General features: G+C 54.2%; 1 protein-coding gene across 5 annotated transcripts in view; it reads left to right on the top strand.

The window, feature by feature from the left end:
• aars2 (alanyl-tRNA synthetase 2, mitochondrial (putative)) overlaps positions 1-27757 on the top strand; it is a 91251-nt gene that overhangs the window by 8727 nt on the left and 54767 nt on the right. For 4 of the 5 annotated variants that reach the window (XR_015079634.1, XM_085998091.1, XM_085998090.1 and 1 more), the window contains exons 3-10: positions 3488-3633; positions 8206-8397; positions 17454-17598; positions 18625-18770; positions 19095-19203; positions 24940-24978; positions 25186-25297; positions 26972-27099. Coding sequence is in view for 4 of the 5 variants with exons in the window: in XM_085998091.1 (XP_085854217.1) it covers positions 3488-3633; positions 8206-8397; positions 17454-17598; positions 18625-18770; positions 19095-19203; positions 24940-24978; positions 25186-25297; positions 26972-27099 (1017 nt within the window). In the remaining variant the exon portion in view is untranslated. The remainder of the gene's footprint in view (positions 1-3487; positions 3634-8205; positions 8398-17453; positions 17599-18624; positions 18771-19094; positions 19204-24939; positions 24979-25185; positions 25298-26971; positions 27100-27757) is intronic. The other variant, XM_085998092.1, reaches the window with a different exon arrangement.

Below are 27757 nucleotides of genomic sequence, written 5' to 3'. Positions count from 1 at the left end.
CCGGGGGGGGGGGCCGGGTTTATCCTCTGATCCGGGGGGGGGGCCGGGTTTATCCTCTGATCCGGGGGGGGGGGAGGGGGCGGGTTTAACTCTGATCCGGGGGCTGGCCGGGTTTATCCTCTGATCCGGGGGGGGGGGTGGGGGTTTATCCTCTGATCCGGGGGGGGGGGGGGGCCGGGTTTATCCTCTGATCCGGGGGGGGGCCGGGTTTAATCTCTGATCCGGGGTGGGGGCCGGGTTTATTCTCTGATCCGGGGGCGGGACGGGTTTATCCTCTGATCCGGGGGCGGGACGGGTTTATCCTCTGATCCGGGGGGGGGGGCGGGTTTATCCTCTGATCCGGGGTGGGGCCGGGTTTATCCTCTGAACCGGGGGGGGGTCCGGGTTTATCCTCTGATCCGGGGGGGGCCGGGTTTATCCTCTGATCCGGGGGGGGCCGGGTTTATCCTCTGATCCGGGGGCGGGACGGGTTTATCCTCTGATCGGGGGGGGCTGGGTTTATCCTCTGATCCGGGGGCGGGCCGGGTTTATCCTCTGATCCGGGGGGGGCCGGGTTTATCCTCTGATCCGGGGGGCGGGCCGGGTTTATCCTCTGATCCGGGGGGCGGGCCGGGTTTATCCTCTGATCCGGGGGCGGGCCGGGTTTATCCTCTGATCCGGGGGGCGGGCCGGGTTTATCCTCTGATCCGGGGGCGGGCCGGGTTTATCCTCTGATCCGGGGGGTGCCGGGTTTATCCTCTGATCCGGGGGGGGGCCGGGTTTATCCTCTGATCCGGGGGCGGGCCGGGTTTGTCCTCTGATCCGGGGGGGGGAGCCGGGTTTATCCTCTGATCCGGGGGGGGGCGGGTTTATCCTCTGATCCGGGGGGGGGCGGGTTTATCCTCTGATCCGGGGGGGGGGGCGGGTTTAATCTCTGATCCGGGGGGCGGGCCGGGTTTATCCTCTGATCCGGGGGGGGGGCGGGTTTATCCTCTGATCCGGGGAGGGGCCGGGTTTGTCCTCTGATCCGGGGGCGGGCCGGGTTTGTCCTCTGATCCGGGGGGGGGGGCGGGTTTATCCTCTGATCCGGGGGGGGGGGCGGGTTTATCCTCTGATCCGGGGGGGCGGGCCGGGTTTATCTTCTGATCCGGGGGTGGGGGGGGGCGGGTTTATCCTCTGATCCGGGGGGCGGGCCGGGTTTATCCTCTGATCCGGGGGGGGGGGCGGGTTTATCCTCTGATCCGGGGGGGGCGGGTTTATCCTCTGATCCGGGGGCGGGCCGGGTTTATCCTCTGATCCGGGGGCGGGCCGGGTTTATCCTCTGATCCGGGGGGGGGGCCGGGTTTATCCTCTGATCCGGGGGCGGGCCGGGTTTATCCTCTGATCCGGAGGGGGGGGGTTTATCCTCTGATCCGGGGGGCGGGCCGGGTTTATCCTCTGATCCGGGGGGCGGGCCGGGTTTATCCTCTGATCCGCGGGGCGGGCCGGGTTTATCCTCTGATCCGGGGGCGGGCCGGGTTTATCCTCTGATCCGGGGGGCGGGCCGGGTTTATCCTCTGATCCGGGGGGGGCCGGGTTTATCCTCTGATCCGGGGGGGGGGGCCGGGTTTAATCTCTGATCCGGGGGGGGCCGGGTTTATCCTCTGATCCGGGGGCGGGCCGGGTTTATCCTCTGATCCGGGGGGGGGCCGGGTTTGTCCTCTGATCCGGGGGTGGGGGGGGGGAGCCGGGTTTATCCTCTGATCCGGGGGGGGCGGGTTTAATCTCTGATCCGGGGGGCGGGCCGGGTTTATCCTCTGATCCGGTGGGGGGGCGGGTTTGTCCTCTGATCCGGGGGGCGGCCGGGTTTGTCCTCTGATCCGGGGGCGGGCTGGGTTTGTCCTCTGATCCGGGGGGGGTGCGGGTTTGTCCTCTGATCCGGGGGGGGGCCGGGTTTATCCTCTGATCCGGGGGGCGGGCCGGGTTTATCCTCTGATCCGGGGGCGGGCCGGGTTTATCCTCTGATCCGGGGGGCGGGCCGGGTTTATCCTCTGATCCGGGGGGGGCCGGGTTTATCCTCTGATCCGGGGGGGGGGGCCGGGTTTAATCTCTGATCCGGGGGGGGCCGGGTTTATCCTCTGATCCGGGGGGTGGGGGGTTTATCCTCTGATCCGGGGGGGGCCGGGTTTATCCTCTGATCCGGGGGCGGGCCGGGTTTATCCTCTGATCCGGGGGGTGCCGGGTTTGTCCTCTGATCCGGCGGGGGGGTGGGAGCCGGGTTTATCCTCTGATCCGGGGGGGGGCGGGTTTATCCTCTGATCCGGCGGGGGGGCGGGTTTAATCTCTGATCCGGGGGGCGGGCCGGGTTTATCCTCTGATCCGGTGGGGGGGCGGGTTTAATCTCTGATCCGGGGGGCGGGCCGGGTTTATCCTCTGATCCGGGGGGCGGCCGGGTTTGTCCTCTGATCCGGGGGCGGGCTGGGTTTGTCCTCTGATCCGGGGGGGGTGCGGGTTTGTCCTCTGATCCGGTGGGGGGCCGGGTTTGTCCTCTGATCCGGGGGCGGGCCGGGTTTGTCCTCTGATCCGGGGGGGGGCGGGTTTATCCTCTGATCCGGGGGGCGGGCCGGGTTTATCCTCTGATCCGGGGGGGGGGCGGGTTTATCCTCTGATCCGGGGGGGGCCGGGTTTATCCTCTGATCCGGGGGAGGGGGCCGGGTTTATCCTCTGATCCGGGGGGGGGGCGGGTTTATCCTCTGATCCGGGGGGGGGGCGGGTTTATCCTCTGATCCGGGGGGTGGCGGGTTTATCCTCTGATCCGGGGTGGGGCCGGGTTTATCCTCTGATCCGGGGGCGGGCCGGGTTTATCCTCTGATCCGGGGGGGGGGCAGGTTTATCCTCTGATCCGGGTGGGGGCGGGTTTATCCTCTGATCCGGGGGCGGGCCGGGTTTATCCTCTGATCCGGCGGGGGGCCGGGTTTATCCTCTGATCCGGGGGCGGGCCGGGTTTATCCTCTGATCCGGGGGGGGGGGGCGTTTATCCTCTGATCCGGGGGGCGGGCCGGGTTTATCCTCTGATCTGGGGGGCGGGCCGGGTTTATCCTCTGATCTGGGGCGGGCCGGGTTTATCCTCTGATCCGGGGGGCGGGCTGGGTTTATCCTCTGATCCGGGGGGGGCCGGGTTTATCCTCTGATCCGGGGGGGGGGGGCGGGTTTAATCTCTGATCTGGGGGGGTCCGGGTTTATCCTCTGATCCGGGGGGTGGGGGGTTTATCCTCTGATCCGGGGGGGGGCCGGGTTTATCCTCTGATCCGGGGGCGGGCCGGGTTTATCCTCTGATCCGGGGGCGGGCCGGGTTTATCCTCTGATCCGGGGGGGGCTGGGTTTATCCTCTGATCCGGGGGGCGGGCTGGGTTTATCCTCTGATCCGGGGGGTGTATCGCGGGCTCAGTTCCGTGGGCCGGGAGGGCTCGGTGTGCGCGCGGGGGGACAGTGGAATGGAAAGTCAGTAACTGTTCCCTACGTGCGGCAGGAGGAAGCCTGTGGGATGGCCTGGGAGTTGCTGACTGAGGTGTACGGGATCCCGCAGGACCGACTCTACGTGACCTTCTTCGGGGGAGACCCACCGTCTGGACTGGCGTCTGACGAGGAGACCAAAGAGATCTGGCTGAGCATCGGGTGAGACAGCAGGGAGTGTCTGCTCCCAGCACCTGTGGGTTTAAACTGCGAGGCTTGGGGAGGGGGGTGGTGGTGAGGACTTGCGCCCCTTCTCAGGAGGGTCTCAAACCCTCATCTGTGTCTTTGTTCACAACAGTCGCGACTATTCCCACGCTCCCCTGGCCAGCCTCCCGTTTTCCATCCTCCATAAACTTCAGCTCATCCAGAACTCTGCCCGTATCCTAACAGTTCACCCATCACCCCCATGCTCGCTGACCGGCATTGGCTCCCAATCCGGCAACGCCTCCATTTTAAAATTCTCATCCTTGTTTTCAAATCTCTCTGAGGCCTCGCTAATCCCTGTCAGCTGCGCCCCTGTGGGTAGCGCACTCGCCCCTGTGGGTTCAAGTTCCGCTCCAGAGACTTAGAACACTCCGGTAGATGGAAAAGATCCCATGATACTATCTCGAAGAAGAGCAGGGAGAGTTATCCCCACTGTCCTGGTCAATATTTATCCTCTACCAGCATCACTGAAACAGATCATTGTCACATTGCAGTTTGTGGGAGCTTGCTGTGCGCAAATTGACTGCCGGGTTTCCTACATTAGAACAGTGACTACACTTCAAAAGCACTTTGTTGGCTGTAAAGCACTTTGGGTCGTCCTGAGGTTGTGAAAGGCGCTATATAAATGCAAGTCTTTCTTTTCCTATCTCTGGAACCTCCTCCAGCCCTGCAACCCTCCGAGATCTTTGCAACCCTCCAATTCTGGCCTCTTGCGCATCCCCGATTTCCATCGCTCCACCATTGGCGGCCGTGCCCTCAGCTGCCAAAGCCCCTAAGCTCAGGAATTCCCTCCCAAAACCTCTACCCCTCTCTCCTCCTTTAAAGCGCTTCTTAAAACCGACCTGTATCACCAAGCTTTTGGTCATCTGCCCTAACATCTCCTTATCATAGGATGGTTACAGCATGGAAGAGGCCATTCGGCCCGTTGAGCCCGTGCCGACTCTCAGCTAGTCCCACTCTCCCGCCCTTCCCCATAGCCCTGCAATTTTTTTTCCTTCAGGTACTTATCCAGTTCCCTTTTGAAAGATAAGCTTGAATCTGCCTCCACCACCCTTCCAGACAGTGCATTCCGGTTCCGAACCCCTCGCTGCGTAAAAAGGTTTCCCCCATGTCACCTTTGGTTCTTTTGCCAATCACCTTAAATCTCAACCCCAGCTTTTCCAGTCTATCCACATAACTGAAGTCCCTCATTCCTGGAATCATTCTCATAAATCTTTTCTGCACCCTCTTTAAGGCCTTCTCATCTTTCCTAAAGTGTGCTGCCCAGAATTGGACACAGTACTCCAGTTGGGGTCGAACCAGTGTTTTATACAGGTTCATCATAATTTCCACACTCTTGTACTCTATACCTCTATTTATGAAGCCCAGGATCCCATAAGTCTTTTTAACTGCTTTCTCAACCTGTAACGATTTGTGCAGACAGAAAGCAAAGAGTTGGAATAAACGGGTCGTTTTCCGAGTGGCAGGCAGTGACTAGTGGGGTACCGCAGGGATCGGTCCTTGGACCCCAGCTATTCACAATATATATATTAATGATCTAGACAAGGGAACTCGATGTAATATCTCCAAATTTGCAGACGACACAAAGCTGGGTGGGCGTGTGTGCTGTGAGGAGGATGCTGAGAAACTCCAGGATGATTTGGACAGGTTGGGTGATTCCAGATGCAATATAACGTGGATAAATGTGAGGTTATCCACTTTGGTAGCAAAAACAGGAAAGCAGATTATTATCTGAATGGCAATAGATTGGGAGAAGGGGAAGTGCAACGAGACCTGGGTGTCCTTGTGCACCAGTCGCTGAAGGTAAGCATGCAGGTGCAGCAGGCGGTTAAGAAGGCAAATGGTATGTTGGCCTTCATAGCGAGAGGGTTTGAGTACAGGAACAAGGATGTCTTGCTGCAGTTGTACAGGGCCTTGGTGAGACCGCACCTTGAGTATTGTGTGCAGTTTTGGTCGCCTTATCTGAGGAAGGATGTTCTTGCCATGGAAGGAGTTCAGCGAAGATTCACCAGGCTGATACCTGGGATGGCAGGAATGACGTATGAGGAGAGATTGGGTCGATTGGGCTTGTACTCGCTGGAGTTTAGAAGAATGAGAGGGGATCTCATTGAAACTTATAAAATTCTGACAGGACTGGACAGACTAGATGCAGGAAGGATGTTCCCGATGGCCGGGGAGTCCAGAACCAGGGGTCACAGTCTAAGGATAAGGGGTAAGCCATTTAGGACAGAAATGAGGAGGAATTTCTTCACCCAGAGAGTGGTGAACCTGTGGAATTCTCTACCACAGAAGGCAGTAGAGGCCAATTCATTAAATATATTCAAGAAGGAGTTGGATATATTTCTTAAGGCTAAAGGGATCAAGGGGTATGGAGAGAAAGCAGGGACTGGGTACTGAATTTGGATTATCAGCCATGATCGCATTGAATGGCGGAACAGGCTCGAGGGGCCGAATGGCCTGCTCCTATCTTCTATGTTTCTATGTGCACACATACCCCCAGGTCTCTCTGTTCGTGCACCCCATTCAGGATTGTACCCTTTAGTTTCTATGTCCTCATTTTTTCTACCAAAATGTATCACTTCACACTTTTCTGCGTTAAATTTCATCTGCCACGTGTCCGCCCATTTCACCAGCCCATCTATGTCTTCCTGAAGTCTATCATTCTCCTCACTGTTCACGATACTTCCAAGTTTTGTGTCATCTGCAAATTTTGAAATTGTGCCCTGTACACCCTCGTCCAAGTCATTAATATATATCAAGAAAAGCAGTGGTCCTAGTACCGACCCCTGGGGAACACCACTGTGTACCTTCCTCCAGTCTGAAAACAACCGTTCACCACTACTCTCTGTTTCATCACTGAGCCAATTCCATATCCATGCTGCCACTGTCCCTTTTATTCCATGGGCTTCAACTTTGCTGGCAAGCCTATTATGTGGCACTTTATCAAATGCCTTTTGGAAATCCATGTACACCACATTACCCTCATCTACCCTCTCTGTTACCTCCTCAAAAAACTCAATCAAGTTGGTTAAACACGATTTGCCTTTAACAAATCCGTGCTGGCTTTCCTTAATTAATCCACACCTATCCAAGTGACTGTTAATTTTGTCCCTGATTGCTGTTTCTAAAAGCTTCCCCACTACTGAGGTCAAACTGACCGGCCTGTAGTTGCTGGTTTATCTTTACACCCTTTTTTGAACAATGGTGTAACATTTGCAATTCTCCAGTCCTCTGGCACCGTATCTATGGAGGATTGGAATATTATGGCCAGTACCTCCGCAATCTCCTTCCTCATTTCCCTCAGCATCCTGGATGCATCCCATCCGCTCCTGGTGACTTACTTACTTTATCAACTGTCTCCACTACCACCTCCTTTACTATGTCTGTGGCAGCATCCTCTTCCTTGGTGAAGACAGATGCAAAGTACTCGTTTAGTATCTCAGCCATGCCCTCTGCCTCCATGCGTAGGTCTCCTTTTTGGTCCCTAATTGGCCCCACCCCTCCTATTACTACCCTTTTTACTATTTATATGCCTATAGATGTTGGCTGCCATTCTATTCTCATACCCTCTCTTTGCCCCTCTTATTTTCTTTTTCACTGACCTGACTCTGACCTTTCTGTATAAAGCCTGATTCTCAGATGTATTTCCAACCTGACATCTGTCATACGGGCTCTTTTTCTGCTTCATCACATTGGTTATCTGTTTCGTCATCCAAGGAACTCTGATTTTAGTTGCCCTGTGGAATGGGCGGACACGTTCGATTACAGCTTTGCCTGCCAATCTTTGATTCCAGTTTACCCGGGCCAGATCCGTTCTCATCCCACTGAAATTGGCCTTCCCCCAGTTAAACATTTTTACTCTAGATTGCTCCCTGTCCTTTTCCATAGCTAATCTAAACCTTATGATACTATGATCACTGCTCCCTAAATGTTCCCCTACTGACACTTGCTCCACTTAACTAACCCATTCCCCAGAACCAGATCCAGCAATACCAGATCCAGCAATGCCTCCTCCCTCGTCGGGCCGGAAACCTACTGATCAAAAAAGTTCTCCTGAACACAAGCTTCTGTGGCTCGGTGTCAAATTTTGCTTGATAACGCTCCTGTGAAGCGCCTTGGGGCATTTTACTATGTTAAAGGCGCTATATAAATACAAGTTGCTGTTGTTTAGACGCGGTGCCTCCTGTGAAGGAGCGGCACACAATGGGAGGCTGTAGCCAACACTTGGGTTTATCGTGGGACGTGTGCACGAGTTCGGTGTGAGGCTAGAATGCAGACTCCAGGAACTGAACTGAGGGAATGTTGTCCACAATCACCTGTCCTATTCCATTTCTTCTTCAACACTGTTGGACGGCATCATGAGGGCTGGATGTGGGTCGACTGCTCCAGGCAATTTCCAACAGAATGGCAGTGCTTCCGGTTTAACCAGGACACACTGTGCATGAGTCAGGGATTGCTCGGGTCAAAGGTCAACAGTGACTAAGGTCTGAGTGGCTCTTTGTATTGTATTGTGTGTTTTATCTTTTTCAGGGTTTCCCCCAGCCGTGTGCTTCCATTCGGGCTTGCTGATAACTTCTGGGAGATGGGAGAGACGGGCCCCTGTGGGCCATGCACCGAGATACATTACCACCACGGAGTAGGGACAGGCGCAGCAGCTCAGGTCAACACCGGCAACCCGCAGATGGTGGAGATCTGGAACCTGGTCTTCATGCAGTACAACAGGTCAGTGTGGACCGGGGGGTCAGGGGTCAGTGTGGAGTCGGGGTCAGTGTGGATCGGGAGTCGGGTCAGTGTGGACCCGGGGTCAGGGGTCAGTGTGGACCGGGGGTCAGGGGTCAGTGTGGACTGGGGGTCAGGGGTCAGTGTGGGTCGGGGGTCAGTGTGGACCCGGAGTCAGGGGTCAGTGTGGACCGGGGGTCAGGGGTCAGTGTGGACTGGGGGTCAGGGGTCAGTGTGGGTCGGGGGTCAGTGTGGACCCGGAGTCGGGGGTCAGTGTGGACCCGGAGTCGGGGGTCAGTGTGGACCCGGGGTCGGGGGTCAGTGTGGACCCGGGGTCGGGGGTCAGTGTGGACCCGGGGTCGGGGGTCAGTGTGGACCCGGGGTCAGGGTGGACCCGGAGTCGGGGGTCGGGTCAGCGTGGACCCGGAGTCGGGGGTCGGGTCAGTCTGGACCCGGGGTCGGGGGTCAGTGTGGACCCGGGGTCGGGGGTCGGGTCAGCGTGGACCCGGAGTCGGGGGTCGGGTCAGTCTGGACCCGGAGTCGGGGGTCGGGTCAGTCTGGACCCGGAGTCGGGGGTCGGGTCAGCCTGGACCCGGAGTCGGGGGTCGGGTCAGTCTGGACCCGGAGTCGGGGGTCGGGTCAGTCTGGACCCGGAGTCGGGGGTCAGTGTGGACCCGGGGTCGGGGGTCAGGGTGGACCCGGGGTCGGGGGTCAGGGTGGACCCGGGGTCGGGGGTCGGATCAGTCTGGACCCGGAGTCAGGGGTCAGTGTCAGTGTGGACCCAGATTGGGTGGGGAGTTGCGCGGCTCATAGTGTGTTTGATGGGACAGTGTAGAGGGAGCTTTACTCTGTATCTAACCCGTGCTGTACCTGACCTGGGAGTGTTTGATGGGACAGTGTAGGGGGAGCTTTACTCTGTATCTAACCCGTGCTGTACCTGCCCTGGGAGTGTTTGATGGGACAGTGTAGAGGGAGCTTTACTCTGTATCTAACCCGTGCTGTACCTGCCCTGGGAGTGTTTGACGGGACAGTGTAGAGGGAGCTTTACTCTGTATCTAACCCGTGCTGTACCTGCCCTGGGAGTGTTTGATGGGACAGTGTAGAGGGAGCTTTACTCTGTATCTAACCCGTGCTGTACCTGCCCTGGGAGTGTTTGATGGGACAGTGTACAGGGAGCTTTACTCTGTATCTAACCCGTGCTGTACCTGCCCTGGGAGTGTTTGATGGGACACTGTAGAGGGAGTGTTACCATATATCTAACCCGCTCAGAAGCTCAAGATGTAGAATCAGTTTGGGTGGAGATAAGAAACAGTAAGGGTAAGAAGTCACTGGTGGGAGCTGTCTATAGGCCCCCTAACAGTAGCTATACTGTGGGACAGAGTATAAATCAAAATAATGGCGGCTTGTACGAAAGGTACTGCAATTATCATGGGTAATTTTAATCATCATATAGATTGGACAAATCAAATTGGCACGGGTAGCCTTGAGGACGAGTTCATAGAGTGTATTTGGGATGGTTTCTTAGAGCAATACATTGAGGAACCAACCTGGGAGCAGGCTATTTTAGATCTGGTAATGTGTAATGAGACAGGATTAATTAATGATCTCATAGTAAAGGATCCACTAGGAAAGAGTGTTCATAGCATGGTAGAATTTCAAATTCAGTTTAAGGGTGAGAAACTTGGGTCTGAAACTAGTGTCCTAAACTTAAATAAAGGCAATTACAAGGGTATGAGGACAGAGTTGGCTAAAGTGGACTGGGGAAATAGATTGAAGGGTAAGATGGTAGATCAGCAGTGTCAAACAGTTAAGGAGATATTTCATAAATCTCAGCAAAGGTGTATTCCAGTGAGAAAGGCTCTACGAGAAGGATGCACCATCCGTGGCTAACTAAGGAAGTTAAGGATGGTATCAAATTGAAGGATGGTATCAAATTGAAAGAAAAGACATACAATGTTGTGAAGATTATTGGTAGGACAGAGGATTGGGAAATTTTTAGAAACCAGCAAAGGATGACTAAAAAAATTATGAAGAGGGAGAAGATAGAGTATGAGAGTAAACTAGCAAATAATATAAAAACAGACAGTAAGAGCTTCTTCAGGTATATAAAAAGGAAGAGAGTAACTAAAGTAAACGTTGGTCCCTTAGAGGATGAGACTGGGGAATTAATAATGGGAAATAGAGAAATGGCAGAGACTTTGAACAATTATTTTGGATCGGTCTTCATGGTAGAGGACACTAAACATCCCAATAATAATAGATAATCAAGGGGCTATAGGGAGGAAGGAACTTAGAACAATCTCTATCACTAGAGGAAAAAGTACTAGGCAAACTGGGGCTAAAGGCCAACAAGTCCCCTGGACCTGATGGCCTGCATCCTAGGGTCTTAAAAGAAGTGGCTGCAGAGATAGTGGATGTGTTGGTTGTAATCTTCCAAAATTCCCTGGATTTTGGAAAGATCCCAGCGGATTGGAAAACCGCAAATGTAACGCCCCTATTCAAGAAAGGAGGGAGACAGAAAGCAGGAAACTATGGGCCAGTTAGCCGAACCTCTGTCATTGGGAAAATGCTGGTATCCATTATTAAGGAGGTAATAGCAGGACATTGAGAAAATCATAATGCAATCAAGCAGAGTCAACATGGTTTTATGAAAGGGAAATTGTGTTTGACAAATTTACTATAGAGTTCTTTGAGGATGTAACAAACTGGGTGGATAAAGGGGAACCAGCGGATGTGGTGTATTTGGATTTCCGGGAGGCATTCGATAAGGTGCCACATAAAAGGTTACTGCACAAGATAAGAGCTCTCGGGGTTGGGGGTAATATATTAGCATGGATAGAGGATTGGCTAACTAACAGAAAACAGAGAGTCGGGATAAATGGGTCATTTTCAGGTTGGCAAACTGTAAGTAGTGGGGTGCCACAGGGATCAGTGCTGGGGCCTCAACTATTTACAATCTATATTAATGACTTGGATGAAGGGACCAAGTGTACTGTAGGCAAATCTGCTGATGATACAAAGATAGGTGGGAAAGCACAAAGAGTCTGCAAAGGGATATAGAGAGGTTAAGTTTTGGTAGATGGAGTATAATGTGGGAAAATGTGAGGTTATCCACTTTGGAAGGAAGAATGAAAAAGCAAATTATTATTTAAATAGGGAGAGATTATAAAATGCTGCGGTACAGGGGGATCTGGGGGTCCTTGTACATGAATCACAAAAAGTTAGCATGCAGGTACAGCAAGAAATTAGGAAGGCTAATGGAATGTTGGCCTTTATTGCAAAGGGTATGGAGTATAAAAGTAGGGAAGTTTAGATGCAATTGTACAGGGCGCTGGTGAGACCGCACCTGGAGTACTGCGTACAGTTTTTGGTCCCCTTATTTAAGGAGCGATATACTTCCATTGGAGGCAGTGCAGAGAAGGTTCACTAGATTGATTCCTGGGATGAAGGGGTTGACGTATGACAAAAGGTTGAGCAGGTTGGAGTTTAGAAGAATGAGAGGTGATCTTATTGAAACATACGATTCTGAGGGGGATTGACAGGGTGGATGCCGAGAGGATGTTTCCCCTCGTGGGGGAAACTAGAACTCGGGGGTAGAGTTTCAGAATAAGGGATCGCCCATTTAAGACGGAGATGAGGAGGAATTTCTTCTCAGAGGGTCGTGAATCTTTGGAATTCTCTACCCCGGAGAGCTGTGGAGGCGGAGCCAGTGAATATATTCAAGGCGGAGATTGACAGACATTTGAACTACAAGGGAGTCAAGGTATGGGGAGAGAGCGGGAAAGTGGTGTTAAGGCCAAGATTGGATCAGCCATGATCTTACTGAATGGCGGAGCAGGCTCGAGGGGCCGATTGGCCTACTCATGCTCCTGTTTCTTATGTTCTTATGTTCTGTACCTGCCCTGGGAGTGTTTGATGGGACAGTGTAGAGGGAGCTTTACTCTGTGTCTAACCCGTGCTGTACCTGCCCTGGGGGTGTTTGATGGGACAGTGTAGAGGGAGCTATACTCTGTATCTAACCCGTGCTGTACCTGCCCTGGGAGTGTTTGATGGGACAGTGTAGAGGGAGCTTTACTCTGTATCTAACCCGTGCTGTACCTGCCCAGGGAGTGTTTGATGGGACAGTGTAGGGGGAGCTTTACTCTGTATCTAACCCGTGCTGTACCTGCTCTGGGAGTGTTTGATGGGGCAGTGTAGAGGGAGCTTTACTCTGTATCTAACCTGTGCTGTACCTGCCCTGGGAGTGTTTGATGGGACAGTGTAGAGGGAGCTTTACTCTGTATCTAACCCGTGCTGTACCTGCCCTGGGAGTGTTTGATGGGACAGTGTAGAGGGAGCTTTACTCTGTATCTAACCCGTGCTGTACCTGCCCAGGGAGTGTTTGATGGGACAGTGTAGAGGGAGCTTTACTCTGTATCTAACCCGTGCTGTACCTGTCCTGGGAGTGTTTGATGGGATAGTGTAGAGGGAGCTTTACTCTGTATCTAACCCATGCTGTACCTGCCCTGGGAATGTTTGATGGGACAGTGTAGAGGGAGCTTTACTCTGTGATATACCTATCAATTCATCCAATGAAAAGCGACGAGTTAAGAAAGTAACTATAGGTTTTTATTGGCTAAATAACAGAGCCCACCCTCGTGGGTGATCGGATCCAACAAGGAGGAATACCAGCCAGTCGACCACCTTTATACCTGGGCAAGTAGGTGGAGCCATGGGCGGAGTCAGCAGTGGTCAGCCCAGGTATAACAGTGTGACAAGAGGCGACCTCGTGTAGTGATACAACAGTGTAAACAGTGATAACCATAGTGTAACGATATAACAGTGATAACCATAGTGTAACGATAGTGAACGATAAAAGTGGTTTACCACATTCACCCCTTGTTTAGATTTGAGTCCGGCGGGGTGAAGTGTACTACCAGTTCGGGTATGTCAGTCTGTCCGGAGGCCTCGTAAGTCTTTCTGATCGGCGCAGCAGCGGCGGCGGTGTTGCAGTCTCCGGTGTTAATGCTGGTGTCTGCGTGGTTGACGAAGGCTCGTGGGGTTCCGGCATGCCGTCTACCTGGGCTGGATTTGGGGGGGTGGTGGGGGGTAACGGTGGTGTCTCAGGGGTGCCCGAGGGTGCAAGGTCTCGTAAGGAGACTGTGTCCTCCCGCCCGTCTGGGTATGCCACGTAGGCATACTGGGGGTTGGCGTGCAGGAGGTCCACCCTCTCGACCAGGGGGTCCGTTTTATGGGCCCTCACATGCTTTCGCAGTAAGACGGGCCCCGGAGAAGTCAGCCAAGTTGGCAGCGTGGTTCCCGTAGTCGATTTCCTGGGGAAAACAAACATTCGTTCATGGGGGGTGGCGTTAATGGCAGTGCAAAGCAGTGACCGGATGGAATGCAGCGCTGCCGGGAGGACTTCCTGCCAGCGAGAGGTTGGGAGGCCCTTAGACTTTAAGGCTAAGAGAACGGCCTTCCAGACAGTCGCGTTCTCTCTTTCCACCTGGCCGTTCCCTCGGGGGTTGTAGCTGGTGGTCCTGCTTGCAGCGATACCTCTCGCTAATAGGAACTGGCGAAGTTCCTCGCTCATGAAGGAGGAGCCCCGGTCGCTATGTATATAGTTCGGGAACCCGAACAAGGCGAAGAGGTCGTTCAGGCATTTGATGACCGTGGTGCTGGTCATGTCTGGGCAGGGGAAGGCAAAGGGGAAATGGGAGTACTCATCAATGATGTTGAGGAAGTACACATTACGGTCAGAGGACGGGAGGGGCCCCTTAAAATCGATGCTCAAGCGCTCGAAGGGGCGGGTGGCCTTGATCAGGCTTGCTCTGTCCGGCCTGAAGAAATGCGGTTTGCATTCGGCACAGGTTTGGCAGTTCCTGGTCATGGTCCTGACCTCCTCGATGGAGTATGGCAGGTTGCGGGCCTTAATGAAGTGGTAAAGTCTGGTGACCCCGGGGTGGCAGAGGTCGTTGTGGAGGGTCTGCAGTCTATCAGTTTGCACGTTGGCGCATGTACTTCGTGATAGAGCATCTGGGGGTTCGTTCAGTTTACCAGGCCGGTACAAGATATCATAATCATAGGTGGAGAGCTCGATTCTCCACCTGAAGATCTTGTCGTTCTTGATTTTGCCCCTCAGCTTGTTATTAAACATAAAAGCGACCGAACGCTGGTCGGTGAGGAGGGTAAATCGTTTGCCTGCCAGGTAATGCCTCCAGCGTCGTACAGCCTCCACGATCGCCTGGGCCTCCTTCTCGACCGAAGAGTGTCGGATCTCAGGGCCCTGGAGGGTCCTTGAGAAGAAGGCCACCGGTCTCCCCTCCTGGTTGAGGGTTGCGGCTAGGGCGAAGTCAGATGCATCGCTCTCCACTTGGAAAGGGATAGACTCATCCACCGCGTGCATTGTGGCCTTAGCAATGTCTCCCTTAATGAGGGAGAAGGCTGCGCACGCTTCTGCCGTCAGGGGGAAGGAGGTGGACTTCATGAGGGGTCTGGCTTTGTCCGCATAATTTGGCACCCATTGGGCATAGTAGGCGAAGAGCCCCAGGGTTCTCTTCAGCGCCTTTGGACAGTGGGGGAGGGGAAGCTCCATGAGGGGGCGCATTCTTTCGGGGTCGGGGCCGATGACTCCGTTCTCTACTACGCAGCCGAGGATGGCAAGGCGCGAGGTGTTAAACACACATTTCTCCTTATTGTAGGTGAGGTTCAGCCGTTGGGCCGTACGGAGGAATCTTTCCAGATTAACATCGTGGTCCTGCCGGTCGCGGCCGCAGATGGTGACGTTATCTAGATAAGGGAACGTGGCCTGCAGCCCGTTCTGGTCAACCATCCGGTCCATCTCCCTTTGGAAGACCGAAACCCCGTTGGTGACGCCGAAGGGAACCCTAAGGAAGTGGTAGAGGCGGCCGTTTGCCTCGAAGGCTGTATACTGGCGGTCCTCCGGGCGGATAGGGAGTTGGTGATAGGCCGACTTAAGGTCGATGGTGGAGAATACCCGGTACTGCGCAATCTGATTGACCATATCAGATATGCGGGGAAGGGGGTATGCGTCCAGCTGGGTGCACCGGTTTATGGTTTGGCTGTAGTCGATGACTCGGCGGTTTTTATCGCCGGTCTTAACGACGATGACCTGGGCACGCCAGGGGCTGTTGCTCCTCTCGATGATGCCCTCCTTCAGGAGACGCTGCACCTCACAGCTAATAAAATCTCTGTCCCCGGCGCTGTACCGCCTGCTCTTGGTGGCGACGGGTTTACAGTCGCGGGTGAGGTTAGCGAACAGGGAGGGGGGCGGGACCTTGAGGGTGGATAGGCCGCAGGTGGTATGCGGTGGGTGGTTTAAAGGCTGCTGGTTGTCGACTGTGAGTGGGGGGAGGGGTCCACCGTATGCCAAAGTGACACTTTGCAGGTGGGATTGGCAGTCCAGCCCTAGTAGGACGGCAGCGCAGAGCTGGGGCAGGACGAGGAGTTTAAAATTTTTATACTCCGTGCCCCTAACCGACAGGGTCACAATACAGTAGCCGCTGATGTCTGTAGAATGGGACCTCGATGCCATCGATATCCGGTTGCGCGTTGACCGGACAGTGAGGGATTTTAGGAGGTGTTTGGCATACATAGAATTTACCGGGCTCCGGTACTGCTGTTTCAGCAGGTTGATGGCGGCCTCGTATGTAGTAAGGTCCTGTATGAGTGCGAATACTTTAGGGCTCACTTGGGCGGTCAGCACTCTTAGTTTGGATCTCTGAGGCACGCCGGATTCTCCCAGGTAGGATTCGAAACAGCTCAGCCAGTGTTTGAAGTCGAGGGCTGAGTTTGCTGCCTGTGGGTTTAGATCCAGGTACGGCGGTCGGAGGGCTCGCAGCCAGGCCGGCTGCTGTGGCTGTTGTAGCTGGGCGTCTGATGGTTCGTTAGACATTTTTAAAATTTAGCCAATAAAATTGATATACCTATCAATTCATCCAATGAAAAGCGACGAGTTAAGAAAGTAACTATAGGTTTTTATTGGCTAAATAACAGAGCCCACCCTCGTGGGTGATCGGATCCAACAAGGAGGAATACCAGCCAGTCGACCACCTTTATACCTGGGCAAGTAGGTGGAGCCATGGGCGGAGTCAGCAGTGGTCAGCCCAGGTATAACAGCGTGACAAGAGACGACCTCGTGTAGTGATACAACAGTGTAAACAGTGATAACCATAGTGTAACGATAGTGAACGATAAAAGTGGTTTACCACATTCTGTATCTAACCCGTGCTGTACCTGCCCTGGGAGTGTTTGATGGAGCAGTGCAGAGGGAGCTTTACTCTGTATCTAACCCGTGTTGTACCTGCCCTGGGAGTGTTTGATGGGACAGTGTAGAGGGAGCTTTACTCTGTATCTAACCCGTGCTGTACCTGTCCTGGGAGTGTTTGATGGGACAGTGTAGAGGGAGCTTTACTCTGTATCTAACCCGTGCTGTACCTGCCCAGGGAGTGTTTGATGGGACAGTGTAGAGGGAGCTTTACTCTGTATCTAACCCGTGCTGTACCTGCCCTGGGAGTGTTTGATGCGACAGTGTAGAGGGAGCTTTACTCTGTATCTAACCCGTGCTGTACCTGTCCTGGGAGTGTTTGATGGGACAGTGTAGAGGGAGCTTTACTCTGTATCTAACCCGTGCTGTACCTGCCCAGGGAGTGTTTGATGGGACAGTGTAGAGGGAGCTTTACTCTGTATCTAACCCGTGCTGTACCTGCCCTGGGAGTGTTTGATGGGACAGTGTAGAGGGAGCTTTACTCTGTCTCTAACCCGTGCTGTACCTGCCCTGGGAGTGTTTGATGGGACAGTGTAGTGGGAGCTTTACTCTGTATCTAACCCGTGCTGTACCTGCCCTGGGAGTGTTTGCTGGGGCAGTGCAGAGGGAGCTTTACTCTGTATCTAACCCGTGCTGTACCTGCCCTGGGAGTGTTTGATGGGACAGTGTAGAGGGAGCTTTACTCTGTATCTAACCCGTGCTGTACCTGCCCTGGGAGTGTTTGATGGGACAGTGTAGAGGGAGCTTTACTAGATTCGGAAAGTGTTTACCAGATGTTTGTTCTCTCCTGTAGGGAGGCCGATCGCAGCCTTCGCCCTCTGCCACAGCACAGTGTCGACACTGGGATGGGACTCGAGCGATTGGTTGCCATTCTGCAAGGGAAATGTTCCAATTACGACACTGACCTCTTCACTCCCATTCTAGACGCCATTCACAGGGTAAGAGCTGGGGCAGCAGAGTCAACCCCGCGTGGGGGGGGGGGGATTCCCGCGTGGGGGGGGGATTCCCGCGTGGGGGGGGGGATTCCCGCGTGGGGGGGGGGGTTCCCGCGTGGGGGGGGGATTCCCGCGTGGGGGGGGGGATTCCCGCGTGGGGGGGGGATTCCCGCGTGGGGGGGGGGCGATTCCCGCGTGGGGGGGGGATTCCCGCGTGGGGGGGGGATTCCCGCGTTGGGGGGGTGGGATTCCCGCGTGTGGGGGGGGGGATTCCCACGTGAGGGGGGGGGATTCCCGCGTGGGGTGGGGGTGGATTCCCGCGTGAGGGGGGGGATTCCCGCGTGGGGTGGGGGTGGATTCCCGCGTGAGGGGGGGGGATTCCCGCGTGGGGTGGGGGTGGATTCCCGCGTGAGGGGGGGATTCCCGCGTGGGGTGGGGGTGGATTCCCGCGTGAGGGGGGGATTCCCGCGTGGGGTGGGGGTGGATTCCCGCGTGAGGGGGGGGATTCCCGCGTGGGGTGGGGGGGAATTCCCGCGGTGGGGGGGGGGTGTGGATTCCCGCGTGGGGGGGGGGATTCCCGCGTGAGAGGGGGGGGGATTCCCACGTGAGGGGGGGGATTCCCGCGGTGGGGGGGGGTGTGTGGATTCCCGCGTGGGGGGGGGGGATTCCCGCGTGAGAGGGGGGGGATTCCCGCGTGGGGGGGGGATTCCCACGTGAGGGGGGGGATTCCCACGTGAGGGGGGGGGATTCCCGCGTGGGGTGGGGGGGGATTCCTGCGGTGGGGGGGTGTGTGTGTGTGTGGATTCCCGCGTGGCGGGGGGAGATTCCCACGTGAGGGCGGGGGGGATTCCCGCGTGAGTGGGGGGAGGGGTTCCCGCGAGCGAGTTGATTCCCAGGGTGCCCCTTTGGGAACCTGGGGGCAAGGGGAGGTCCCCGCGGGACTGAAGCTGGTGGCTGGAGGAGGGGTTCTGCCTACGATGGGAGGCACTGCTGGTTCTGACGTTCTCTGTGCGTGTTGTGTTTCTGCAGGGATCCGCGGCCCCTCAGTACCGGGGTTTGGTTGGAGCAATGGATGCCGGCTCCGTGGACATGGCTTATCGCGTGCTCGCTGATCATATCCGCACTCTCACCATATGCATCGCTGACGGACTCTATCCCGGGATGACTGGAGCTCAGTGAGTCTCCTGAGCTTAAACTGCTGGTGTTGGGTGGTAGCCATGCCTCGTGGGTTATTGACCTGTCAATGGTGGGTACGGATCAGTCATGAGGGCACTTCACGGGGCGACAGGTCGTTGCAGAGTGAGCGGGTGTCGTGGGGCAGTGTCACTGAGCAAGGTCACCGGGCGGAACAAGGGCATCGGGGCCGTCGTGTGGGGCATTGTGGGACAATTGGGGCATGGCGAGGGCAGGCGCGAGGCGAGGGCAGGGGCGGGCGCTCCCCTTGCTCTGGTTTATGTGCGTGCGATGATCCTGATCCATTTGCTGATTCTGATCTGCAGGCTGGTGTTGCGGCGGATTCTCCGTCGAGCGGTGAGGTTTGGTGCCGAGGTTCTGCGGGCACCGCCTGGGGTTCTGGCAGGTTTGGTGCCGACCGTCGTGGAGATTCTGGTGAGAATTGAGCAAAGCTTGGGGAGTTGGTGGGCGGGGTGGGGGGGTGGGTGGGTGACGGATGGGGGGGACGGGGGCGACGGGGTGGGGGGAGGATGGGGGGACGGGGCGGGGGGAGGATGAGGGGGTGCGGGGCAGGGGGGGGACGGGGGCGACGGGGTGGGGGGAGGATGGGGGGACGGGGCGGGCGGGGGGATGAGTGGGCGGGGGGAGGATGGGGAACGGGGTGGGCGGGGGGAGGATGGGGTGGGGGGGGAGGATGGGGAACAGGGTGGGCGGGGGGAGGATGAGGATGAAGTGCCTTGGAACATTTTGCTACGTTAAAGTCGCTATATTGATGCAAGTTGTTGGTAAATCCACCTGATGGCTAGTGTGGTTTCTGGAGCACAGAGTATTGTGGGTACTGCGGCCACTATTATTAACGGTGTCGGGTCGACCAATGGCGGGAGCGTGGGGGCAGGGCAGTTAGAGGCAGGATGTGATGAAATCTCCCGAAATAAGGCCCTAGATTAATGTGAAATGGATGCTCCTCGAGAGATGACGACAGATCCCTGGCTGGGTGTGCGGTGCGGGGGAGATGATTGCGGGCGGATCCTCCCAATCCCGGTGTGCCGATTGCGTCTCCTCCCCCAGACCCTTGGTACCGCCCCGGGAGGGACTGGACTGCTCGGGTTTGGTCACGGGGGCAGTTCCCAGTGGGGCAGGGATCGGATCGCTACATTCAGCCTCAGCACCACTGAGTGATCCGGGGAGCGAGGGGCCACGGAGGGCAGTCGGTGCCCATGGATCTGTACCCAGGGGAGGTGAGAGGGAACGCAGGACTGAGCTCCTCGCTGTAACTGAATCCTCCTCTTCTCTGTTACACGAGTTATCTTTACTCCGGGAGCGGTGCAGAGAGTCAGTCTGTAACTGGAGACGGACTCCGGGATTAACCCAGGAACGGTGCAGAGGGTCAGTCTGCAACTGGAGACGGACTCCGGGATTAATCCGGGAGCGGTGCAGAGATCAGCCTGTAATTGGAGACGGACTCCGGGGTTAATCCGGGACCGATGCAGAGGGTCAGTCTGTAACTGGAGACGGACTCCGGGATTAATCCAGGAGTGGTGCAGAGATCAGTCTGTAACCGGAGACGGACTCCGGGATTAATCCGGGAGCGGTGCAGAGGATCAGTCTGTAACCGGAGACGGACTCCGGGATTAATCCGGGAGCGGTGCAGAGGATCAGTCTGTAACCGGAGAAGGACTCCAGGATTAATCCGGGAGTGGTGCAGCAATCAGTCTGTAACTGGAGAAGGACTCCGGGATTAATCCGGGAGCGGTGCAGAGGATCAGTCTGTAACCGGAGAAGGACTCCGGGATTAATCCGGGAGTGGTGCAGCAATCAGTCTGTAACTGGAGAAGGACTCCGGGATTAATCCGGGAGTGGTGCAGCAATCAGTCTGTAACCGGAGATGGACTCCGGGATTAATCCGGGAGCGGTGCAGAGATCAGTCTGTAACTGGAGAAGGACTCCGGGATTAATCCGGGAGCGGTGCAGAGATCAGTCTGTAACTGGAGAAGGACTCCGGGATTAATCCGGGAGCGGTGCAGAGATCAGTCTGTAACCGGAGACGGACTCCGGGATTAATCCGGGAGTGGTGCAGCAATCAGTCTGTAACCGGAGATGGACTCCGGGATTAATCCGGGAGCGGTGCAGAGATCAGTCTGTAACTGGAGAAGGACTCCGGGATTAATCCGGGAGTGGTGCAGAGATCAGTCTGTAACTGGAGAAGGACTCCGGGATTAATCCGGGAGTGGTGCAGAGGATCAGTCTGTAACTGGAGAAGGACTCCGGGATTAATCCGGGAGCGGTGCAGAGATCAGTCTGTAACTGGAGATGGACTCCGGGATTAATCCGGGAGCGGTGCAGAGATCAGTCTGTAACTGGAGAAGGACTCCGGGATTAATCCGGGAGTGGTGCAGAGATCAGTCTGTAACTGGAGAAGGACTCCGGGATTAATCCGGGAGTGGTGCAGAGATCAGTCTGTAACTGGAGAAGGACTCCGGGATTAATCCGGGAGTGGTGCAGAGGATCAGTCTGTAACTGGAGAAGGACTCCGGGATTAATCCGGGAGTGGTGCAGCAATCAGTCTGTAACCGGAGATGGACTCCGGGATTAATCCGGGAGTGGTGCAGAGATCAGTCTGTAACTGGAGAAGGACTCCGGGATTAATCCGGGAGTGGTGCAGAGATCAGTCTGTAACTGGAGAAGGACTCCGGGATTAATCCGGGAGTGGTGCAGAGGATCAGTCTGTAACTGGAGAAGGACTCCGGGATTAATCCGGGAGCGGTGCAGAGGAACGGTGGCACAGTGGTTATGTTACTGGACCAGTAAATCCAAAGGGCTGGATTAATGATAAGAACATAAGAAATAGAAGCCGGAGTAGCCCACACGGCCCCTCGAGCCTGCTCCGCCAAACGGCCCCTCGAGCCTGCTCCGCCACACGGCCCCTCGAGCCTGCTCCGCCACACGGCCCCTCGAGCCTGCTCCGCCATTCAATCAGATCATGGCTGATCTTCGACCTCAACTCCACTTTCTTCATATCCCTTGATTCCCCTGGAGTCCAAAATTCTATCTGTCTCGGCCTTGAATATACTCCAAGTCTCAGCATCCATGGGGCAGAGAATTCCGAAGATTCACAACCCTCTGAGTGATGAAATTTCTCCTCGTCTCGGTCTTAAATGGCCGACCCCTTATCCTGAGACTCTGCCCCCTAGTTCTAGACACTCCAGCCAGGGGAAACAACCTCTCAGCATCTACCCTGTCAATCCCGGCCTTCGATCTATTTTCTTTTCTTTCCAGTTTTGAAAAAGGGTTTTGACCCGAAACGTCAACTCAAATTTCTCTCCACGGATGTTGCCTGACCTGCTGAGTTTTTCCAGCATTTTCTGTTGTTATTCCCCTTCAGAATCCTGTATGTTTCAGTGAGACCACCCCTCATTCTTCTAAACTCCGGAGAGTATCGGCCCAGTCTACACAATCTCTCCTCATAGGACAGTCCCTCTCAGAATCCTGTATGTTTCAGTGAGACCACCCCTCATTCTTCTAAACTCCGGAGAGTATCGGCCCAGTCTACACAATCTCTCCTCATAGGACAGTCCCTCTCAGAATCTTGTATGTTTCAGTGAGACCACCCCTCATTCTTCTAAACTCCGGAGAGTATCGGCCCATTCTACACACTCTCTCCTCACAGGACAATCCCCCTCAGAATCCTGTATGTTTCAGTGAGACCACCCCTCATTCTCCTAAACTCCGGAGAGTATCGGCCCAATCTACACAATCTCTCCTCACAGGACAATCCCTCTCAGAATCTTGTGTGTTTCAGTGAGACCACCCCTCATTCTCCTAAACTCCGGAGAGTATCGGCCCATTCTACACACTCTCTCCTCACAGGACAATCCCCCTCAGAATCCTGTATGTTTCAGTGAGACCACCTCTCATTCTCCTAAACTCCGGAGAGTATCGGCCCATTCTACACACTCCCTCCTCACAGGACAATCCCCCTCAGAATCTTGTATGTTTCAGTGAGACCACCCCTCATTCTCCTAAACTCCGGAGAGTATCAGCCCATTCTACACACTCCCTCCTCACAGGACAATCCCTCTCAGAATCTTGTATGTTTCAGTGAGACCACCCCTCATTCTCCTAAACTCCGGAGAGTATCGGCCCATTCTACACAATCTCTCATCATAGGACAGCCCTCTCATCCCAGGAATCAATCTAGTGAACCTTCGTTGCACCGCCTCCAAGGCAAGTATATCCTGCCTTAGATAAATGTAAGAAGTCACACAACACCAGGTTATAGTCCAACAGTTTTATTTGAAATCACAAGCTTTCGGAGCGCTGCTCCTTTGTTCACCTGACGAAGGAGCAGCGCTCCGAAAGCTTGTGATTTCAAATAAAACTGTTGGACTATAACCTGGTGTTGTGTGACTTCTTACATTTGTCCACCCCAGTCCAACACCGGCATCTCCACACCATGGCCTCCTTAGATAAGGAGACCAAAACTGTGCACAGTACTCCAGGTGTGGTCTCACCAAGGCCCTGTACAATTGTAGCAAGACTTCCTTACTTTTATAATCCAACCCCCTTGCAATAAAGGCCAACATGCCATTTGCCTTCCTTGTTGCTTGCTGTACCTGCATGCTAGCTGTCTGTGTTTCTTGCACGAGGACACCCAAATATCTCTGAACACCAACATTTGAAAGTTTCTCACCATTTAAAAAATATTCTGTTTTTCTATTTTTCCTACCAAAGTGAATAACCTCACATTTCCCTCACTCAGTCTATCTATATCACTTTGCAGGCTCTTTGTGTTCTCCTCACAGCTTACTGTCCCACCTAGCTTTGTATCATCAGCAAACTTGGATACATTACACTCGGTCCCTTCATCTAGGTCATTAATATAGATTGTAAATAGCTGAGGCCCCAACACTGATCCTTGCGGCACCCCACTAGTTACAGCCTGCCAACCTGAAAAAGATCTGTTTATCCCTACTCTCTGTTTTCTGTCTGTTAACCAATCCTCTATCTATGCTACTATATTACCCCCAACCCCATGAGCCCTAATCTTCTGTAATAATCTTTTATGTGGCACCTTATTGAATGCCTTTTGGAAATCCAAATATACTGCATCCACTGGTTCCCCTTTATCTACCCTGCTAGTTACATCCTCTAATAAATTTGTCAAACATGATTTCCCTTTCATAAAACCATGTTGACTCTGCCTAATAATGTATGATTTTCTAAGTGCCCTGATACCACTAACAATGGATTCCAGCATTTTCCGACGACTGAGGTCAGGCTAACTGGCCTGTAGTTCCCTGTTTTCTCTCTCCCTCCTTTCTTGAATAGCGGTGTTACATTTGCGACCTTCCAATCTACTGGGGCCGTTCTAGAATCCAGGGAATTTTGGAAGATCAAAACCAATGCATCCACTGTCTCTTCAGCCACCTCTTTTAGAACCCTAGGATGTAGGCCGTCAGGTCCAGGGGATTTGTCGACTTTTAGTCCCATTAGTTTCTCTAGTACTTTTTCTCTACTGATATTAATTACGTTAAGCTCCTCGCCCTCATTTGACCCTCGGTTCTCCACCATTTTTGGTATACTTTTTGTGTCTTCTACTGAGAAGACAGATACAAAATAGTTGTTTTAACGTTTCTGCCATTTCCTTATTCCCCATAATAATTGCTCCTGTCTCAGCCTCTAAGGGACCAATGTTTACTTTTGCTGCTCTCTTCCTTTTTACATACTTGTAGAAGCTCCGGAGACGCGAGTTCAAATCCCACCACGGCAGCTGGGAATTTAGGTTCAGTTAATCAAATAAATCTGGAATAAAAAGCTAGTATCAGTAATGGTGACCATGAAACTACCGAATTGTCGTAAAAACCCATCTGGTTCACTAATGTCCTTTAGGGAAGGAAATCTGCCGCCCTGACCCGGTCTGGCCGATATGTGACTCCAGACCCACAGCAATGTGGTTGACTCTTAACTGCTACAAAGCACCGCACGGACGGCAGCAGTTCAAGAAGGTGGCTCACCACCACCTTATCAAGGGCAATTAGGGATGGGCAATAAATGCCAGCGATGCCCACATCCCAGGACCGAATAAATAAAAAAAAAACAGAGAGGGACTCTGGGATTAATCATGGAGCGGTGCAGAGGGTCGGTCTAACGTTGTGCTTTCTCCTTTTCCAGGGAGATGCCTACCCAGAACTGAAGCGGGACACTAGCCAGGTGAGGGGGGCAGGGGAGTCGAGTGAGGGGGGGACCGGTGGGGGAGGGATGTGGGGTGGGGGGTGGGGTGAGGCATAGTTGGACGGGGACGGGGAGGGCGGCGGGGGAGGGGAGGGCGGAGGGGGAGGGCGTCGGGGGGTAGTGGATGTTGCAGCCAGTGGGTGTCGAACATTCCTCGCAGTGTCACGGTGCTGTTCCTCTCTTCAGATCATTGATGCCATTAATGATGGGGAAGCTGCCTTTCTCTCCTCACTGCTCCGTGGGCGACGAGTCATCGAAAGAACCCTTGGGAAAATGGCCAAGTCACAGACCTTCCCAGGTACTGGCCAGAGGGAGGGAGGGGGAGGAAGAGGGAGGGTGGAGGAGGGGGGGGAGGAGAGAGGAGGGTGGAGGGGAGGGTGTTTGGGGGGGAAAGAGAGGGAGGGGTGAATGGGAGGGGGGTGGAAGGAGAGGGGGAATGAGGGAGGGGGGACGGAGGGGGCGAAGGAACGGGAGAAGGGGTTAATGAGTGGGAGAAGGAGGTAATGAGTAGGGGAAGGAGAGAAAGGGGGTAGGGGAGGAGTGAGGATAGGCGAGAGAGGAGACGGGGAGGGGAAGGGGAGAATTCACAGCTGACCTCGGAGTGTGGATGTACATTCTGTGACCGGATCGGACAAAGTCAACATGGATTTACAAACGGTAAATCGTGCTTGACTAATCTACTGGAATTTTTTGAGGATGTAACTGGTAAAATAGATAAGGGAGAACCAGTGGATGTGGTGTATTTGGACTTTCAAAAGGCTTTTGATAAGGTCCTGCATAAGAGATTAGCGTGTAAAGTTAAGGCACATGGGATTGAGGGCAAGGTATTGACTTGGATAGAGAACTGGTTGGCAGACAGAAAGCAAAGAGTTGAAAGAAACGGCTCTTTTTCTGAGTGGCAGGCAGTGACTAGTGGGGTACCGCAGGGATCAGTCCTTGGACCCCAGCTATTCACAATATATATTAATGATCTAGACAAGGGAACTAGTTGTAATATCTCCAAGTTTGCAGACGACACAAAGCTGGGTGGGTGTGTGTGCTGTGAGGAGGATGCCGAGAAACTACAGTATGATTTGGACAGGTTGGGTGATTGGGCAGAAGCATGGCAGATGCAATATAATGTGGATAAATGCGAGGTTATCCACTTTGGTGTCAAAAACAGGAAGGCAGATTATTATCTGAATGGCAATAGATTGGGAGAAGGGGAAGTGCAACATGACCTGGGCGTCCTTGTGCACCAGTCGCTGAAGGTAAGCATGCAGGTGCAGCAGGCGGTTAAGAAGGCAAATGGTATGTTGGCCTTCGTAGCGAGAGGATTTGAGCACAGGAACAAGGATGTCTTGCTGCAGTTGTACAGGGCCTTGGTGAGACCACACCTTGAGTATTATGTGCAGTTTTGGTCGCCTTATCTGAAGAAGGATGTTCTTGCCATGGAAGGAGTGCAGCGAAGATTCACCAGGCTGATACCTGGGATGGCAGGAATGACGTATGAGGAGAGATTGGGTCGATTGGGCTTGTACTCGCTGGAGTTTAGAAGAATGAGGGGAGATCTCATTGAAACTTATAAAATTCTAACAGGACTAGACAGACTAGATGCAGGAAGGATGTTCCCGATGACCGGGGAGTCCAGAACCAGGTGTCACAGTCTAAGGATAAGGGGTAGGCCATTTAGGACAGAGATGAGGAGGAATTTCTTCACCCAGAGAGTGGTGAACCTGTGGAATTCTCTACCACAGAAGGCAGCAGAGGCCAATTCATTAAATATATTCAAGAAGGAGTTGGCTATATTTCTTAAGGCTAAAGGGATCAAGGGATATGGGGAGAAGGCAGGGACAGGGTACTGAGTTTGGATGATCAGCCATGATATCATTGAATGGCGGAGCAGGCTCGAGGGGCCGAATGGCCTACTCCTGCTCCTATCTTCTATGTTTCTATGTCGTGTCATCACTCACACCTGTTTCCATGGTTACAGTGGACGTGGCCTGGTCCCTGCACAGGAACCTGGGCTTTCCCCTCGATCTCATTGGCCTGATGCTGGAAGAGAAGGCAGTTGTCATGGACACCGAGGCGTTGGACCAGCTGGCAAAGGACGAGGCAGAGGTGAGGGTGAGAGGTGAGAGATGGTGGGTGTCACTCTTTTTCCCCCCCCCCCCCCCCCCCCCCCCCCGCATCTTGCGAGTGACGTCCGCGACAATCCATCCTGCTGCTGTGTAACGTTACCCTCCCTCGATTTATTCTGTGCTCGCTGACCTACACTGGCTCCCGGTCCGGCAACACCTCGATTTTCAAATTCTCATCTTGTTTTCAGATCACTCCATGGTCTCACCCCTCCCTATCTCTGTAACCTCCTCCAGCCCCACAACTCTGAGATATCTGCACTGCTCAAATTCTGCCCTCTTGAGCATCCTTGATTTTAATCGCTCCACCATTGGTGTCCATACCTTCTGTTGCCTGGGCCCTAAGCTCAGGAATTCCCTCCTTAAAACCTGCCTCTTTGACCAAGCTTTTAGTCATCTGCCCTAATATCTCCTGGTGTGGCTCGGTGTCAAATTTAGTTTGATAACGCTCCTGTGCAGCGCCTTGGGACGATTTACGACATTAAAGATGGTCAAAGAGAGAGGTTTTAAAGAGGAAAGCGAGGTAGAGAGGCGGAGAGGTTGAGGCAGGGAATTCCAGAGCTTAGGGCCCAGGCAGCAGATGGCACGGCCACCAAAGGTTGCGTGATTATAATCAGGGATGCTCAAGAGGGCAGAATTAA

This window comes from Somniosus microcephalus, chromosome 9 (genome assembly GCF_052327205.1).
Source record: "Somniosus microcephalus isolate GS21.2 chromosome 9, FLI_Smic_1.0, whole genome shotgun sequence".
Classification (NCBI taxonomy): domain Eukaryota; kingdom Metazoa; phylum Chordata; class Chondrichthyes; order Squaliformes; family Somniosidae; genus Somniosus; species Somniosus microcephalus.
Note: the sequence above shows the minus strand (reverse complement) of the source record. Positions and strands in the feature narration are given on the sequence as shown.